Below are 18,896 nucleotides of genomic sequence, written 5' to 3' on the forward strand. Positions count from 1 at the left end.
CCATAAATCCAACCAACAATTCCAGTCCTGGTTTTCCCAGTTCCACAGTCGACAATATCTCTCCCAGCTAACTTCTCACATTTATAATAATATAGTCCTTTACAACTGTAGCCCCTGAGGGGGATCTCCCAAGGCTTCCCCACCCCAGGGATATTATACAGTTCCTAAAATTTTGGTAGCACTCTGTCTATACTGTTGACAAGTCTGATAACATGGTGTTATTTTTCTCAGTCTGTTTTCTTATTGATAGAAAACTTTAAGTTTTTTCCGTTGTTATTTATTTCACTCTGGGATTTTTCCAGGATCAGACTTTTTTCCCTCTCACTCTCGCAGACTTTCCCCAATACTTGCATCTTTTAGAGCAAAAAATACGTTATATTGTATTGGACACGGAAACCTTTAGGACTTTGGAACATCGCACTGTGATTGGAACTGTACAAATATTGAGGAGGGAGAGCCAGAGATTTTTTTTCTAGCTTCGTTTTGACATGTGGAACATTGTTTGGGACTCTGGAACATCGCATTGAGGCTGGAACTATACAAATATTGATGTTTGAAATCCTGTGATTGCTGTCAGCTTGGACCTTTTCATTGGATTGGATGGGACTCTGTTAATAGAGGTTGAGAGACATAACATTGCTAGAATTCTTGAGAAGGAGTATTTTGCCATGGTTGTATCTTAAACTGTGGGGCTAAAAGCTGATTTACATACTATTAATACCCGTGTAAAGATTTGAGGAAGATCCCAGGAGAGGTTGTTGGTTGTTGGTTGTGGGTTTCATTTGTGGGTTAAATAGTGGGAATTTCTGAAATAGCAAGTGGTGTATTTAAGGTCTGGTTATTTTGGTAAAGGGTATAGTATAATTTACACAACCTCTATTCAGAGATAGTAGGAGGAATATTGAGATATTCTTACTGAAAAGATTGAAATGGCCTCCAAAAAACCAAAGCCCCAAATGCCTCGAACCTCTCCTGCCCAGTCTCAAAGTCTGGGGAAACTAGTGGCACAAGAACCAGATAAAGAATTGCAGACTATCATGCAAAATTTACTAACAACAGGATTTCAACGAGTAAATGAACGTCTCAGCCAAATAACGGCTCAGATGAAAGAGATGAAAACTGAGATATCAGAAGCCAAACAACACATAACTGAAGTGAAAACAAAAACACAAGATTTTGAGGGAAAAGTGAGAGGTACAGATGCTAGAGTGAACCAAACTGAAGAAACACTAGAGGCAGTATAGAAGAATCAAAAACAAAATGATGACATTAATAATGCTAGAGATGGAGAGAGCAGCAAAGATGCTCAGATTTCAAAATGTGCCAGAAAAGGAAGGGGAGGACCTAGAGATACTAATGAATAAAGCCTTGGCTGCAGAAATAAGGATGGAAGCAGCTGATTTTCATCATTTTTTGGAAGCAACTTTCAGGTTGAACACCAGAAAAAACAAGCTACCCAGAGAAATTCACGTGACATTTACGAAGAAATCAATTAGAGACAAGGTTTTAAGAGCCTCACAAGATAAACAATTGATAATAGAAGACAAGAAAATAAAAGTCTTAAAACAAATTCCCTGTTAAATGAGGCAGAGAAGGAAGCAATACTCCTCCCTTGCATCGTTACTTCAACAAAATGGAATTTCATATAGATGGTTGATACCAGAAAGTTTATTTTTTCAAATTGACACATACAGATACAACATCACCAATTTTTATGGAAAAAATGAGAAGAATATGAAATTACAGGGAGAAAGAAAGAAAGAGAGGAAACCAGAAGAAAGACTTCAAGAGAAATCAGATCACCCATCACAGTCAGAATCAGACACAGGGGTAGGAGAACAGGAACTAGCTGAACCAAGACGTACTAAAGGCATGACGAGGAGAAAACAGAAAGGTAGTAATGAACAACAAGATGACTAGAAAACAAATCAAGATTTTTTCACTCAATATAAATGGCCCAAACTCACCTCAAAAATGGAAAAAAACCATTCTACAATTGCAGAAACAGAAATTTGATGTAATTTGCATTCAAAACCCCATATGAAAAGAGCAGATCAGAAACTCCTGGAATGTTCAAGGCTAGGTAAATTGTTTGTAGCTTCGGACATAAGTAAAAAGAAGAAAGGTGTGGCTATGTGTATAAAGAAAGAACTGGAACCAAAACAAATTTTTGCCTCAGACAATGGAAGAAAACTAACGGTGGAAATCCAAAGAGAATCAAAGAAAATGCTAATTATTAATACAGTGGTTCCACTAACCCCAGAGCTATTTCTACTGAGTATTATACTAGACAGTATAGATAAGACAAAGAACTACAGTGGTGCCTCGCTTAGCAATTGCCTCGTTTAACAATGTATTCGCTTAGCGATGAGTTTTTGGAGCGATTTTGCACTCCGTTTAACGATGTTTCCTATGGGCGATTTTCGCATAGCGATGTTCGGGACCTTGCCTCGCTTAGCGATTGTCAGCAAACACGGGTCCAAAAACACGTGTAAGCCTGGACAGAGAGCAATCAGGAGTTTGCACATGCTAAAATGGGCTGAATGAGTCCAAACTCAGCTAGCCATGATACAACACTCCCTCTTACAGGTCTGCCCACATAAGAACACCCTTGTACTCTTAGATATTATTATGAAAAGGTCAAGTGGGCTTTGTAGTCCTTAGACTTAACTTGCACCACTAACAGGACTCTAAGTAAGCTAGGCCGAGGCAGCACTCTCAGATGACCCTATGACAAGTGTACTGTTCAGAAAACCAATTGAGTTTTATAATCTTTATTTTATTAAAGAATAAGCATGTTACTAAGTATCAAAGCCAAATTAAACCAAAGCAAAAAAACTAGCATTGTGCTGTTTAGTTACAAAGATGTAGTGAGGCAAAGAAAACATGAAAAATAGAAAAGTGTTCAAAAACCTTACAAAAACACAAAAAGCCATTAAAAAGAATAAAAACAGTTCCAGTCCAGGAAATTATTAGTAAAAACAATATAATCCAAGTAGGTTATAAAAAGGCTATAGTCCTCAGTGATCCTGTAGAACAAGAATCCTGTACTAAAAAGAAAAATTCAGTAAAAGTCCCATTGTCCTTAGAAACGTCAAATCCAGTAAATGTACCATAGTCCTTACAAAATTACAAGAGCATAGTCCATATGGAGTATTCCAAGAAAAGAAGTCCATAAAGAATATTCCATAGAACAGTCCATAGAAAATAGTCCATGCATAGTCCTTAGGGAAAAATCCCATAATTCCAAGGATAATCCAGTATAGTAAAGGTTAGTCCCATGTGTCACGAATGACTGAAGGAATGGTCTTGAAAGACAATGTCCATAGGCAAAAAGTTCCTTTTTCAAGAGTAACTGGCAAGGGCTCATCGCACCTTCCCACGATGTCATCCAATCAGAGTTCGTTACTAGGCAAACAGTCCTGTTGCACCACATGACTTCTTTCTCATACGCACCAGATGTTATTTGGGTTACGGTGGTTTATCAAAGAGCCACAACAATTCCCATCTATCTAATCACACCGAGTCCTTTCTCAGGCTTCCAGAATAACATTCTCTCTGCTCGCCTAGAAAACAACCTGTCAGCATAGCAAAGTTACTGTATACAAAGAAACAAGATTGGAACCTCTCTGGCTCATTTCTTAATTACAAAACCCATATGCCTTAAAAGATTTTAACTCAAAAACCCATCTCATCACAGCGATGACAGTTTAGGTCCCCCTGTTTTGCTTAGTGATGTTCCATTTTCGCTATTTTTAAAGTGTCTTAAAATGTTCAAAAACTGTTTTAGATGCTTGGGGTCGTTAGTGCACCTTGTAAAACCTTTGCAGACTTAATTTGGCTTTGTTCTGACTCTTTGTTAATTTTTGGTGAATTTCCCCCCCCCCCATTGGAATGCATTGAAGCCTATTCAATGCATTTCAATGGTTTTGACAGATCCGTTTTCGCTATTTTTAAAGTGTCTTAAAATGTTTGAAACCTGTTTTAAATGCTTGGAATCGTTAGTGCACCTTGTAAAACCTTTGTAGAATTAATTTGGCTTTGTTCTGACTCTTCGTTAATTTATGGTGAAAAATTTCCCCCATTGGAATGCATTGAACTGTAGGTTTGACAGCTGTCAAACCTACAGCTGTCAAACCTATTAAAAACAGTGAAAATGGACCTGTCAAAACCATTGAAATACATTGAATAGGCTTCAATGCATTCCAATGGGGGAAACATTGTTTCGCTTAGCGATGTTTCCTATGGTGATTTTCGCTTAAGGACAGTAATCCGTTCCCATTGGAACGGATTATCTGGTTATCAATGCATTCCAATGGGAAATGGTGTTTCGCTTAGCGATGTTTTCCCATAGCGATGGTTTTTTTGGGAACCAATTAGCATCATTAAGCGAGGCACCACTGTATATATACAGAGAGAGAGAGAGAGCGGTAGAAATGAATATTTTATCAGAAGTGTTGAAAGGCAACTGAACGATGAGTCACCAGATAGTACTTGAATAACATAGATTAAAACTAGGATGTAAATGTAAGTTAAAACCTGGAGGGCAATCAAATAGAAAAGCGGAAAGTTAAGGTGATATTGCAACATGTATATTTATTATTTATTTATTTATTTATTGGATTTTTACCCCACCCCTCTAGACCATGTCTACTCAGGGCAGCTTACATAGATAAAACAGAACAATATAATATATAAAATATAAAAATAGATTGGATGTCAGTACATTTTGTCTTTCCTGTCCCCCTCCTTTTTCTTCACCCCATATCCCCCTTTACCCTCTGTATCCCTTACCTTATTCCAAGGTATTAATAATTTTTTTAAAAAGTTTGCACTCCTGTATAGATCTCCTTTTCTGAGGGTGGCTTACTTCGGAGGAAAGAAGTCCAGGATTTCAGTGTACTTAATAAGCTTTATAAATAGGGTGCATTTAATTCAGTGTAGCATTTTGCACTTGTCTTTTTTGTAAAAGAGCTGCAGTTGGAACAATCAATAAAAAACCAGACAGACAAAATGTGTAAAAGTGACAATAATATTTTTCATAGGGATAGATTTGTATCGGGTGTTTCATTCATCTTTTTTAAAATATAAATTTTGTAGGGTTTTTTGTAGACACCATATCTTCATCAGAAAAGAAATGAGTACAGCAAAAAAGCAAAACTGAAAACAGATAGTGGGAGATCTGTCCAAGAGGCCTGGACAGAGTCATTTGGAATGATTAAATGCAGTGGGAAAGCGTTATGTATTCTGTGTGGTGAAAGTGTTGTGTCTTGCACATCAAGTGTCAGACATCACTTTGAAACCAACCACAAAAGTGTTGCTGAACTTGCTGAAGCTGAAAGGAACGAGTTTCTTGAAGGGAAATTGAGGAAATATCACTCCCAGCCTCTTAATTTTTGCAACTATCTAAAACAAATTATCCGACGGCTTTCAAATTTCACTCTGCATAGACAAAAGGTGTTGATTAGTTTAGACAACTGTATGAGTTCTTTTTCCATAAACTAAAACCTCAGTATTCAGGTTTAATTACAGTGTTGGCACTTTGAAATAAATAATTTGGTTTTGTGTTACTGTTTGGGCAACTATTACTGTTCTATGCTCTGGTACGTCCCCTTTCCCTGATGTTGTTTATTTTAGTTATAGCGTTGGCAAGTGTCATTAGAAAAGATAAACTAATTTGTGGTGTAGGGACTAAAATAGTTAAGATTGGTTTGTTTGCAGATGATACTTTATTAACAACTGAAAACTCTTTAAGTGTTATGGATAGAATAAAATCACATTTAAAAGAATGTGGAGAGAGAACCAATTTACAGATAAATTGGTATAAATAACAGATTACCGTGTTTTCCCGAAAATAATATAGGGTCTTATATTAATTTAACTCATTAGGGTTTATTTTCAGGGGATTTTTTAAATGTACAACAATATACAGTGGTGCCTTGCATTGCAACGTTAATTCGTTCCGCGAAAATTGCTGTTGAACGAAAACGTCACAATGCAATATTAAAAAGCCCATAGAAACGCATTAAAACCTGATTAATGCGTTCCTGTGGGCTTAAAACTCACCGTTCAGTGAAGATCCTCCATAGCACGGCCATTTTCGGTGGCTGTAGAGCGAGGAATCCGTCCCAGAAAACAGCGGGCGGCCATTTTGTTTACCCAGTGGCCATTTTGAAACTGCCGATCAGCTGTTTTAAAATCGTCCCTTTGCGATGCTCGGTTTCCAAAGCAGGGAACCGATCATTGCAAAGGGAAATTCCCCCATAGGGAACATTGTTTTGCAATCGCTTTTGCAATCCCAAAAAATGTGTTGCAAAGCGATTTTGTCGCAAAATGGAGCACTCGCTAAGTGAGGCACCACTGTACGTTTATTCAAATACAGTCATGTCATCTTCTCCTGGTTGCTGCACAATGGCAGAGGGCGGGGTTTCACTTTACTGGGACTTATTTTGGGGGAATGGCTTATATTATGAGCATCCTGAAAAATCAGGTCTTATTTTCAGGCTAGGTCTTATTTTCAGGGAAACAGGGTAATTACTTAGTTAGAAAAAAATATTAGGATTTGAAAATATATTCTATTGAATTTAGAAAAATTAAAAGGATTTTTTAAAAAATGGAGCATGAAATAAAAATAAGTTAGGTGATTATAGGAAAATTGGTTCTTCCTTCGTGGTCTCTGTGATGTACACGAATGGGTTAAACTGCGCCTGCGCAGAACTCTTCGAAACATTCTAGAGCTAAAAATGACAAGTGTAATGTCTCCCTGTATTGTGCATGCTCTGTCCACCTCAGTTCCTTTTTGCCGCCGTTGCAATTTACTACTTCGATTCGCTTGAGCTATTCTTTCTCTTAATCTTTTGGTATTGACTACGGATTGTTCTTTGATTACGATTATTATTTGGCTTTCTCACCCGGACTGTGTTGACCTACAATTTATCTATAATTTGGACTTTGTTCGTTATTATCTGCCTTTGATCTCGAACCGTTAATCATTTTGTCTCTGATTGTGATTTGGACTTTTTAAATCACATTTCCCTGATTCTCTTTATTGGACTGATATACCTACCAGCTTGACCTGGACTGTAATCGATCTTTTCTCATGAGTTCTTTCAATCATTTTTATTTCTCTTTCTTTCCCACCTAATTTTATGGCCTCTTCAGGCCTTTTTAAAAGGTGTGCATTGTGTGCAAATAAGATTCCTTTCATGGACGGCCATGATCACTGCCTTTTTTGTTTGGGGGAAAAACATCAACGTGGGTCGTGTCAACATTGTAAAAACTTTACCAAGCCAACAAAAAAAAGCAACAACTTTGCTTCCATCTGTGGGAAACGTCATTGAAACCATCCGGCTTGGCTAATATTGAGCCTACCTTGTTATCTGTTCTTCCTACTCCTTGCATTGACCCCACAGCCTCACTGGTTCTGACTACCACATTGTCTCGAGCGTCTTCAAAAATTTCAAAACCAAAAAAAAATCTTCAGCACCGAGCTCGATGTTGGTCCTGAAGGTCACTACCAAGGACCCTAAAAAGAAAAAAGACATGGTTAAACAGAAGAAATTGAAACATCCTAAGGCTGTTCATCACACTGAACCTTCTCCGGTTTGAGCAACATTACCATTGCCTATATTGGAGGAGCCTGTCAGAGAGGCGTGAGACTCGACTTTGGATGAAAACGGTCTTCGATTATGAGCGTAGGCATCAGTATCTGTTCCGAGCCTGTCCCTGACACAAGGCCATTCTGAGCTGAGATCATATCCAGCCAGGCATCAGACCATTCCAGCCTTATTTCTGTCAGATGGGCATGAGTGGTACAGGTGTTAGACCTGGAGGGATTGCCGTTGCAGTCCCCTGTGAAGAAACATCTATCAAAACGGAAACACATCTTCCCTGACAGACACCAACCTCGACATTGGGAGGTGATTGTCTTCCCTCATCAATCTCAACTTCATATAGTAACTGAGTATAAGGAACCTTTGTATGTTGAGATGGATCCACGGACTGGTCAAAACTGATATTGGCAGTACGATGTCAACCCTGAATATGAAACCAGGGATTATGTCAGACTGAAGAGGGTGAGATATGTATATGCATCTTCTAAATCCTCTGTCTCCCTCGCCTCTCTTGCCACCCAAAACGACAAATGCGAAGCCCACCAAGCACCAACAGCAGGAAGAGCATCACCACACTGACAAGTGTGCCAAAGTCTCTTCGATATTGATGCCATCTAAGGTGATCCATGTCTCTTCAACTCGAAGATCGGCAGAGATGGAGGTCCCCGTTCAACTTGCAACCTCCATATTGAGGACTCAACACCATTTGCCTTCACCCCATCTGTCGATGTCGAATCAGGGGAGTCTCTGAGTCAGATCAAGACCCCCAATCTGGGGAATTGCCACCAAATCTTCTCACTCCTGACTCAGATGCTGTGGGTATGCATCCTCCTTCTCCCTCAGATGATTTCACATTCTATTTGCAGTTGATCATGAGGATGGCCAAATCACTGGAATTAAATATTGACCAGCCTCCACCTCCTGAACATGATCTAGTGTTTGAGGATATCACACAAGAAAGACCACCTCTTCTGAGCCTAGTCTTTATACCGGCTATGTTAGCTCTCATTAAAGAATCTTGGTCACAACCTCCTTCCCTGCAGATTTCAAGGAGAATAGAAGATCACTACAAGACGCTTCGTAGTGATACTGTATTCCTCAGTAAACATCCAGCACAAAACTCTATAGTGGTGCAATCAAACCAATCTAGAGCAGGAAGCCACTTTAAAGTCACCCCTACCAACAGGGAAGGCCACGAGTTGGACATACTGGGATGTCACCTATACTCCTTGGCTGTTGTGGTCTGGTCAAACCTGCATTTGTTCCCTGAGCTTCTGGAAGCCATTCTTGGAAGGCAGCTGTAGCTCACTACAGCTGCAGCTCATCAGAGATTATGTAAATAGGCGTCTCGGTCCTGTATATAAGGAAAAACGCCAGCACAGTTGGTGTGGGTTAGAATGGGTGTGTAGGAGTGCACGTCTGCTGCTATTTTCTATATTTTGTCTAAAGTAAAGTGCCTCTGAAGAAGACTTGCTTTGCTTGTTGTGCTTCTTTCTGCTGGAACCTTTGCTGAAAAGGCATAACCCTTACATCCAAAACACAACATTGACCACATTCATCATGTGTGTCTTCAATTACCAAGCGGCAATGGGCATTTATCAGAGGCACCTATTGAATAAAATCCTTCCAATCCTCCAAGCTGTGCCTGAGGAGCCTTGAATATGCACCTGCGCCTTGAATACGCACCTAGAAGTGATAACGCTAGCCAAACAGTAATGCTTGGCTTTGCGTCATACTGCCAATGCTGCTTCCAAGGCCATGCCATTGGCCACCACCATGAGAAGGCATGCATGGTTATGGACATCTTGAATAAATGACTATGCTAAACCGAGAATTGAGGAACTCCCCTTTGATGGGGTTGGACTATTTAATGAAAAAACAGATGAGGTGATGGAAAATCAGCAAAAAATCAGAAAAACTGCCAGGTCATATTACCTTCAACAGCCTAAATTCCAACAACAGCAATGGCGCAGACGATTCACCCATCACTCATATCAACAATCATACCAGCAAACCTACTGTCCATATAAACCTCCTCAGGAAAGGTCAAAATTCCCCCCACAGTCTGCCACCATGTCTTTCAGGCCATCTAATCAGCGTTGTCAAAATTTCCATCACCCTGCCAAGGGCAAACAATATCTTTGACTCTCATCTACTAATTTGTCTTCCCAATCTACTGATTCATCCTTCCAGTCAATCTTTTCTTCCCTGGCTAGCCCCATTTTTGAACAAGTGGAACAACCTGCTGCAGTTCTTAGATCTTCCTCCTCTCGGTCATCTCCAGACCACTTATTACTCACCTGCTTTAGAGGAAGAAGTCTCTGTCCTTCTTCAGAAGCATGCCATTCAATGTGTTTCTTCTCAGAAAGCACTGGATGGCTTCTACTCCTGATATTTCACAGTCCCAAAGAAGGGTGGAGGTCTACAGCCTATCTTAGACCTCAGGTGCCTCAATACCTGTGTAACCGAAGATTCCATATTTATTATTTATTTATTTATTGGACTTATATACCGCCCCATAGCGCTACAAGCACTCTCCGGGCGGTTTACAATTTTAATTATAAAGGCTACACATTGCCCCCCCAGCAAGCTGGGTACTCATTTTACCGACCTCGGAAGGATGGAAGGCTGAGTCAACCTTGAGCCGGCTACCTGGGATTTGAACCCCAGGTCGTGAGCACAGTTTTAGCTGCAGTACAGCGTTTTAACCACTGCGCCACGAGGCTCCATATGGTCATAATGGAGTCCATCATGCCTCTCCTTGCTCCAGATGACTGTTTTGTCATGATAGACTTGCAGGACACTTACTTCCATATTGCCATCCACGAATGTCACCACAAGTATCTTAGATTTATGTTCATGGAATCAATTTACCAATTCTGCGCCCTCCCATTTGGCCTTCCCATTGCCGTAAGGATTTTCATGAAATGCCTAGCTCCAGTAGCAGCCTACCTTCGTCTCAACAACATCATGGTTTTCCCATATATTGACGACTGGTTGATCATCGCTGGCTCATGTACCAAAGCACAGAAGGATACAGTTTTCACGCTGCAAACACTGGCAGATCTTGGACTTCAAGTCAGTGTAACAAAATCTCATCTTACACCATCTCAGACCATGGGCTACATTGGCGTAGTCCTGAACTCCAACAGACCCACAATCTTCCTTCTCCTCAAAAGGCTCCACAGATTGAATCATGCTATCCATCCCCTTTGACCAGCCATCACATTGACAGCAAATCACACTCAACACCTCCTGGGGCTGATGGCTTCTACCACCACGGCGCTTCCACATGTACGACTGAAGATGCACTCATTACAGACATGGTACCTCTCCCAGTTTGATCCCTTGCTGGACAACGCTGCCAAGCGCCTTCAAGTCACCCCAGAGTTGGCAAGTCAACTGATGTGGTGGACTTTCCTGCCTCACCTGATGATTGGTCGACCGTCCAAACCCCTCCAATTGACTGTGCAAGTTACAACCAATACCAGAATGACAGGATGGGCACACACTGTGGCATTCACAAGATTCATGCCAAATGGACCAGCTCGGAGAGACTGCTACATATCAATCATCTGGAAATGTTAGCAGTCTTCAAGGCCTTTCGACGCTTTTGTCCACTACAGGCCGGCCAAGGAGTACAAGTAGTCACGGACAAGATGACCGCTTTGTACTACAGAAGCAAGCAGGGAGGCACTCATTCCTTGTCCCTTCTGTACCTGCCAATCCACCTATGGGAATGGTGTTACAACCATCACATATTCCCAATTGCCATCCATGTGGCGACAGGGCAACTACGTAGCAGATCACCTGAGCCGTCTGAGTACCCAGACACATGAACGGGTCCTTGATGATTTAGCTTTCATTCGCATCTGCAACAGATGGGGCACACCAACCATTGACATCTTCGCCACACAACACAACGCGAAGTGCAAACTTTGTTCCCGAGTGGGCAAGGGACAGAGATATTTGGGAGACACATTTATGATACAGTGGGATGTTGTACTTCTTTACCTTTACCCACTAATTCCTCTGATTCAACAGACAATAATCAAAATTCAACAGTTGAGAGTGGCTGCCATCCTAGTGGCACCATGTTGGCCTCCGCAACCGTGGTTCACCCTCAAATTCATCACAGCCGAGTACCTGAGATTGCCTCCCAAACCAAGTCTCTTGACTTGGGACGGAGGCAACGTCTGTGACCCCGATGTCAAGTCTCTCCATCTCACGGTATGTTCTCCCAGCATAAAAGAAATACTTGACAAGGCCAGAAAACCATCAAGCAAATTGTTATATTCCCATAAATGGTCTGCCTTTTCCAAATTTGCTGAACTCATAGGTTTTATTATGGTTCCTGTTTCTTTGAGGACTCTCCTTACGTTCTTATGCCATTTGTTTGATTTGGGTTTGGCCATTGTATTTTATCAACCGGTGGGTTCAGAAGCTTCTTGTTTGCTTTCTCACCCTACTGTTAAGAAGTTCCTTAGAGGTCTGCAGAATATTTGTCCTCCTTTTCAACCTCCAAATCCTCAATGGTCCCTTCAGATTGTCCTGAAAGTTCTCATATGTTCTCCATTTGAGCCAATGGCTACTTCATCTTTTAAATAGTTATCTTTAAAAACTTTGTTTTTGGTGGCGATCATGTCTGCACGAAGGGCAAGTGAACTAGCTGTACTATGGGCTGATGAGCCTTATATCCAGTTCTACTCAGAGAAAGTTCTCTGTGACAATCGCCCCACATCATGCCATTCATAGTCATGAGCTCATTTGCATGAGCCTATGAGAGGGCTGGAGAGACAGAGTCAGCAGCTATATGAAGGTTTGGCGGGAGAAGGCATCAGATAGAGATTGGGATGAGATCCAGATAGAAATAAGGTCTGGTTAGTCAGAGAGAGGCAGAATACATCATGCGGAAGGCGGGACTGGAGGAATCCCAAAATGGAATTAAGATTGCCGGAAGAAATATCAACAACCTCCGATATGCAGATGATACCACTCTGATGGCAGAAAGTGAGGAGGAATTAAAGAACCTTGTAATGAGGGTGAAAGAGGAGAGTGCAAAAAAGGGATCTGAAACTCAACATCAAAAAAACTAAGATCATGGCCACTGGTCCCATCACCTCCTGGGAAATAGAAGGGGAAGATATGGCAGATTTTATTTTCCTGGGCTCCATGATCACTGCAGATGGAGACAGCAGCCACGAAATTAAAAGACGCCTGCTTCTTGGGAGGAAAGCGATGACAAATCTTGACAGCATCTTAAAAAGCAGAGACATCACATTGCCAACAAAAGTCCAAATAGTCAAAGCTATGGTTTTTCCTGTCGTGATGTATGGAAGTGAGAGCTGGACCATAAAGAAAACAGACCGCTGAAGAATTGATGCCTTTGACTTGTGGTGCTGGAGGAGGCTCTTGAGAATCCCCTGGACTGCAAGGAGAACAAACCTATCAGTTCTAAAGGAAATCAACCCTGAGTGCTCACTGGAAGGACAGATCCTGAAGCTGAGGCTCCAGTACTTTGGCCATCTCATGAGAAGACTCCTTGGAAAAAACCTTGATGTTAGGAAAGTGTGATGGCAAGAGGAGAAGGGGACAACCGAGGATGAGATAGCTGGACAGTGTCTGCAAAGTAACCAACATGAATTTGACCCAACTCCGGGAGGCAGTGGAAGATAGGAGGGCCTGGCGTGCTCTGGTCCATGGGTCACGAAGAGTCGGACACGACTAAACGACGAGTCAGAGAGAGAGGGAACAGATACTGAGTGATAATGCTGGTTAAGAAAATACGTAAGCTGGTAATGATATTGCAAGAGAAAAGTATGTACTGAGAGAACTATTAATGATTTGCTTGTGTACAATGTTTATCTGAAGAATTATTAATTATTATTAAGTCTGCTTCACTTCAATAAATAGGTTCTGTTTGTATTCACAAGACAATTGTTCTGACAAACATCATTTATATTGTGGATTAAGGTAATCCACTGGTGGCAGCGAGAGGAAAACATGACGTGAGCCTTTGTGAGGGCAAAACATGCAGGTGCCAGAAGGGTGAACGCCAAATTCTCTGTCCTGATGTTTCGTTCCTTCCTAAAGTGATTTCAGAGTTTCAGGTTAATCAACCATTAATTTGCCCAATGTTGTTTACTAACCCTTCATCAAATGTTGAGCGCATGCTCCATTCTCTTGATGTTTGTCAAGATGTCTGTTGGGCTGTAGCCTTCTATGTATCAAGATCTAAAGACTTCCATAAATCTCCAAGACTATTTGTTTGCTTTCACAATCCTCGGAAAGGCTATCCAGCTTCTTCCCAAACCATCTCCAGATAGTTGGTCTCTGCCATCGCTTTAATCTATGACCTGGTTGGCAATACTCCACCAAAGGTGATAAAGGCACATTCCACCAGAGCCATGGCTGCTTCCACCGCATGGCTGCGTGGCACTGAACTTTCTGACATCTGTAAATCAATGACTTGGTCTACATCACTGACCTTTGCAATGCATTACAGACTGGACGTCAGAGCAAAGAAAGAAGCAAGTTTCGGAATGGCTGTGCTGACTTCGATTCTGCCGTGATGGTCCTCCTTCCGGTAAGTGAGCTTGCTACTCACCCATTTGTGCGCATTCACAGAGACCACAAAGAAGAAAGAGAGGTTACTTATCTGTAACCGTTGTTCTTCTAGTGGTACTCTGTGAATCCACACGTCCCGCCCTATCTCCCCGCTGTCCGTCACAACATTTTGTTTTGGCATTTAATTTTTCAGAGCCCTTACAACAGCAGATATTTGGAACTCTAGAATATTCAAGAGTCCTGCACAGGCACAATTTAACCCATTTGTGTAGATTCACAGAGTACCAGTAGAAGAACAATGGTTACAGATGAATAACCTCTCTATTTTCATGGTTCGGTTGAATAGTGGTGAGTAAAATGAAGATTTTACCCAGAATGATTTTTTAAATTTATGATGTTATTAATAAAGATAACTGAAAAGGAGCTAAAAACTGACAAAATACAATCAATACATTTTGTAGTGAAAATAAAATCAGAGAATAATTCAATTGGAAGAGACCTGTAAGATCATCGAGTCCAGCCTACTGTTCAGTGCAGAAATCCAAATCAAAGCTGATCTGACAGATGAGGGTTAATAAGAAAAGATGGTATAAAATTCAACAAGTAGGAGGATCGGGACCCTCCTAATTTAAAGTTATATTATGTTGCCAATCAATTAAGATATACAGTGAATAACTTAATATGGTTGAATATTCAATCACAAGAATTCTATATAAGTCCTGAGAATATTTTTATGCAACATAATGGTAAGAAAAATTGAAAACCCCTTTCTTAAAAATACATTGTTAATTTGTTACATGTATATTTCTCCATTATGCCTGGTGATATAATTGCAGAAAATTCCAATAAATTTGAGGAGAACTGGGGGAAATTTATTAAGGGAAAATCAGTTACTAAGATAAGTGGTTGGAAAAAGGGGAGAATAAAGAGGAAATAAAATAAGTATTAGTAACGGAGAGAGTTATCTTGCTTTAATCTTATATAATTAGAGGAGTGGACAAAATATTTGGGTAAGAAAAAATGTTGAATGTTGGGAACTAATGAGATTTGAAGAGATGGCATTACAAAAAAAGGGTAGATGAAAATAAAAGGTGTCATAAGCAAAATGTATACATATTGGAAGTAGCGGATCAATAAGAGTTTCTTGAATCATTATATAAATATGATTTGAGAGATGAAAAAAATACTGGGAGCTATAAGAAAATATGAGATGTAGAGTATTGAAATCTATGTCTATAACGATAAAGGAAGATTTTTATGTATTAGTTTGAAGATGGTGTATTACTCCAGTAAAATCAAATAAATGTGAATTATTCTAAGTTCTGTTGGAAGGGATGCCAGAACATTGGTGACTATTTTTATATGTGGTGGAAATGTGAGAACATATTGAAAGTTTGGCAGTTGGTTTTTAAGGAAATGAAAGAATTTTTTGATCAAAATTTAGAAACGCCCTAAAGTAGCACTTTTATTAACATTTTATAAGGAATAATGTAGCTGGTCAATTAAAAAACTAATTTCAGATTTAATAATAGTGGCAAGATTAATGGTTGCTAGGAACTGGAAAATAAAGTACGATTTTCAATTAAATGTACAAGGAAGTATGGAATATAGCTATCAATGACATATTAACATTCATGTTGAAGGGATTAATTAAAAACTAGTTCTATAGGTATTTGGGAGAATTTATTATGTATTAATAAAATGGAAGGGATGTGCATCTTCACAAAAGTCATTACAATCTTGGAAGGGGAATGGGACTCATATAGGGAGGAGAAATTGATAATATCTCTAGTGGTTCCAATGATGTGGGAGGCACTTTTTGTATGGTTGTTTTAATGTTTTGTGTTATTAGTTTTCAAAAAAAGGTTTTTATGAATGGTAAACCACTTCTGAGTAGTGTGTACCTGAAATACTCTGCAAAGAGTCTCCATAAGTTAGAATGACACATGCCTATTAATTTATGTTATGTCTATTAATTTATATTATGTTCATGTTAACATTAAACAGCATCCTAAGGGAGGATAGTATGTCTAACTCATTATAGCAAGCTAATCTACATATAAGCTTAATGTATTTGCTGATGCTAAATGGTTTGTTTGGCTCATCTCTAGGAAAAGGAAAAGGTAGAGGCCGAATACGACCTGAAGTTGAGGAAGAATTGGGAAATGCTCGACCATCTGCTCCAAGCACATTGTTTGATTTCCTGGAATCTAAAATGGGTACTCTTGCAATAGAAGGTATGTAGAAAGGAGAGAGATTTTTTTTCATTTGTTTGTTTTATAGGAGCATAATTTTCTCTTTTTTAGGTATGCATTTTTTAAATTGTTATTTCTTTTCTTATCTAATTTTGAAAGTTTAAAAATAGAAAAATAAAAACTAATAATCTTTCACCTCCCACTGCTGTCTTTCATGGAAGAGACATGATGAATCCATTGGTCCAGCCTTGACAGGGTTCTTGAAATTGATGTCTTTTCTAGGGAAGGACCAAGGAAAGGGTCTGCAAAAAGAAATGGTTTTAATGGTTTGCAAAAATTAAAATAAATTTTAAGTTTGGCTGAAGTAAAAGAGGCTTGATTTCATGAAAATCTTGTTTAGCAATGGAGGTTCCCAGTGATTTGTTGTCATTCTGTGTAAAAATTAGCAAGGACCACTCTTTTGCCATAAGGAAATTCAGTGTGTTTGTGTCACTGTGTTAAATGTGTGATTTCTCATGGCCTGGCACTAAAAAGAAGAAAAAGAGATGGGGAGAGGGAAGACATACACTGAAGTAGCAACTTAAGCAAGGAAGTAGAATATGGAAGGAAGTAGAATACCCCATTGTGAAGAGAAAGAATTTTACACCTGGCTGCCAGCGTTCGAACCACTATTTTTTAAGAGGTCTTCCTCCTCCCTCACAGTAAGTCTGCTGATGATGGGCCTAGGTGGGCCGATTTAACTGCTTATAGCAGCAGAATGGGCTCATAAACCCACCTATGTCTTAGAAGAATATTCTGGCCAGTAGAACAGCCGTTGATGTATAGATGTAGAATGGCACTTTTTCAGTTTTTCATTGTTGCATTCTTATGGCCTTCTGGTCTACCCTGGCCTTCAACCAATGAGCTCCCCCACCTGGTTCAGCAGATGCTTCCTGTAACCTCCATTGAGATAAGGGCCCATCATGATCACTTTGGTGATGGTTTCTTTCTCCAGGCAGTATCAAGTATGCAGTAATACTGTCTAGGTAACGGTAGTGACAACAACAGGATGCACTCATAAGCATCTGCTTAGTTTTACTTCATATGGCCATATGGAAAAGGGAGCAGTATTGTAGTGGTAACAGAGTTTTGCATATAGCTAAGTGGGGAGTGGAGACTAGGCAAATAATCATAGCAGATCTGTTTTTCAGGAAATGTTGTCTCCTTCCTTTGTTGTGATTTGTCCAGGATCCCCAGTTGGAGGAGACTCAGGGACCTGACAGGGACTTTGAGACAGAGTGCAGAAATATTCACAGTATGTTCGAGTTCCATATTGAACTCAAAACAGACTGTGACCAGTGAAGTTATTTCTCTGTATTTCCTATCACTGTAGTTCCTCCTCATGGGCTCTGAGTATGAGACAAGAGGTATGAGACATGAACTCATTCTTTGTGTCTAGAATTTCAATTACTGTTTCCTTTTGTGAGATTTATATACTAGTTACGATGCACTGTATGCTGTACTTTTGGTGTGGATACATGGGTGGAGCTATCACTAATGTGAAAATGGCTGCATCCACTTCTCATTGAAATCGGCAGGCAGGAAAATTCCCACCTCAGCCTGTTACTGGTGTAAAAGGACAGTGGTGCCCCACATAGCGACGATAATCCATTCTGGATAAATCGTCGCTATCCGGAAACATCGCTATACGGGGCAAAAAAACCCCATAGGAACGCATTGAAACCCCTTCAATGTGTTCCTGTGGGGGATAAACTCACCGCTAAGTGGAAATCCTCCATACGGCCGCCATTTTCGCCGCCTCGGTAAGTGAGGAAACCGCGCGAAAACACTGCGGGTGGCCATTTTTTTCTTCCAGTGGCCATTTTGGAACCGCCGATCAGCTCTTTTAAAACATCACAATGCGAAGATCGGTAAGCAAAACGCTTACCGATCATCGCAATGCAGTGTTTTCCCTATTTAAAACATTGCAATGCGATCGCTTTTGCGATCGCAAAATCTGCATCGCTATGTGGATTTGTGCGCTCGTTATGCGAGATACCACTGTATACAGTACCACCATGAGAGGCATGGCTCTGGTCAGAAGAATGTACATTCTTCACACAGGTGTGATCTCCCCAACTCCCATCCTCATGCTGCCCGCATGTTATCCATTCTGTCACCAAATTTTTGCTGGCAAAACATTACACTTGCTATTTTTGTGCCTTATATTTTGGTGATGTAGCTTGCATTTTGCCATTATATTCTGAATATTATGAATCCGTTAATAGATTTTGAGCAAAGAATTACACCCAGAAAGAGATAAGCAGCATGTGTTTTGTTTAAATGACAAGAAAGAGAGAAACTCACATGGACTTTGTCGGGGAATCTGCTTTGTGTCTGTGAAAGAAGCTTTTCTGTTGATATTTAACCCTACATAGATATAACAAGCTAATTTGCATCAATAAATGTTAATACCAGTTTTCTTTGTTTGAAATTTGTAGTAAAACTTAAAACATTATTTTTAGGTGAGATTTGATAGAGC

The 18,896-nt window shown here is 40.0% G+C and overlaps 1 protein-coding gene across 7 annotated transcripts in view; it reads left to right on the plus strand.

Annotated features, from left to right (window-relative positions):
* TDRD3 (tudor domain containing 3) overlaps window positions 1-18,896 on the plus strand; it is a 267,090-nt gene that overhangs the window by 97,666 nt on the left and 150,528 nt on the right. For all 7 annotated transcript variants that reach the window (XR_013543718.1, XR_013543717.1, XR_013543713.1 and 4 more), the window contains one exon: window positions 16,292-16,417. Coding sequence is in view for 2 of the 7 variants with exons in the window: in XM_020792506.3 (XP_020648165.2) it covers window positions 16,292-16,417 (126 nt within the window). In the remaining 5 variants the exon portion in view is untranslated. The remainder of the gene's footprint in view (window positions 1-16,291; window positions 16,418-18,896) is intronic.

This window comes from Pogona vitticeps, chromosome 3 (genome assembly GCF_051106095.1).
Source record: "Pogona vitticeps strain Pit_001003342236 chromosome 3, PviZW2.1, whole genome shotgun sequence".
Classification (NCBI taxonomy): domain Eukaryota; kingdom Metazoa; phylum Chordata; class Lepidosauria; order Squamata; family Agamidae; genus Pogona; species Pogona vitticeps.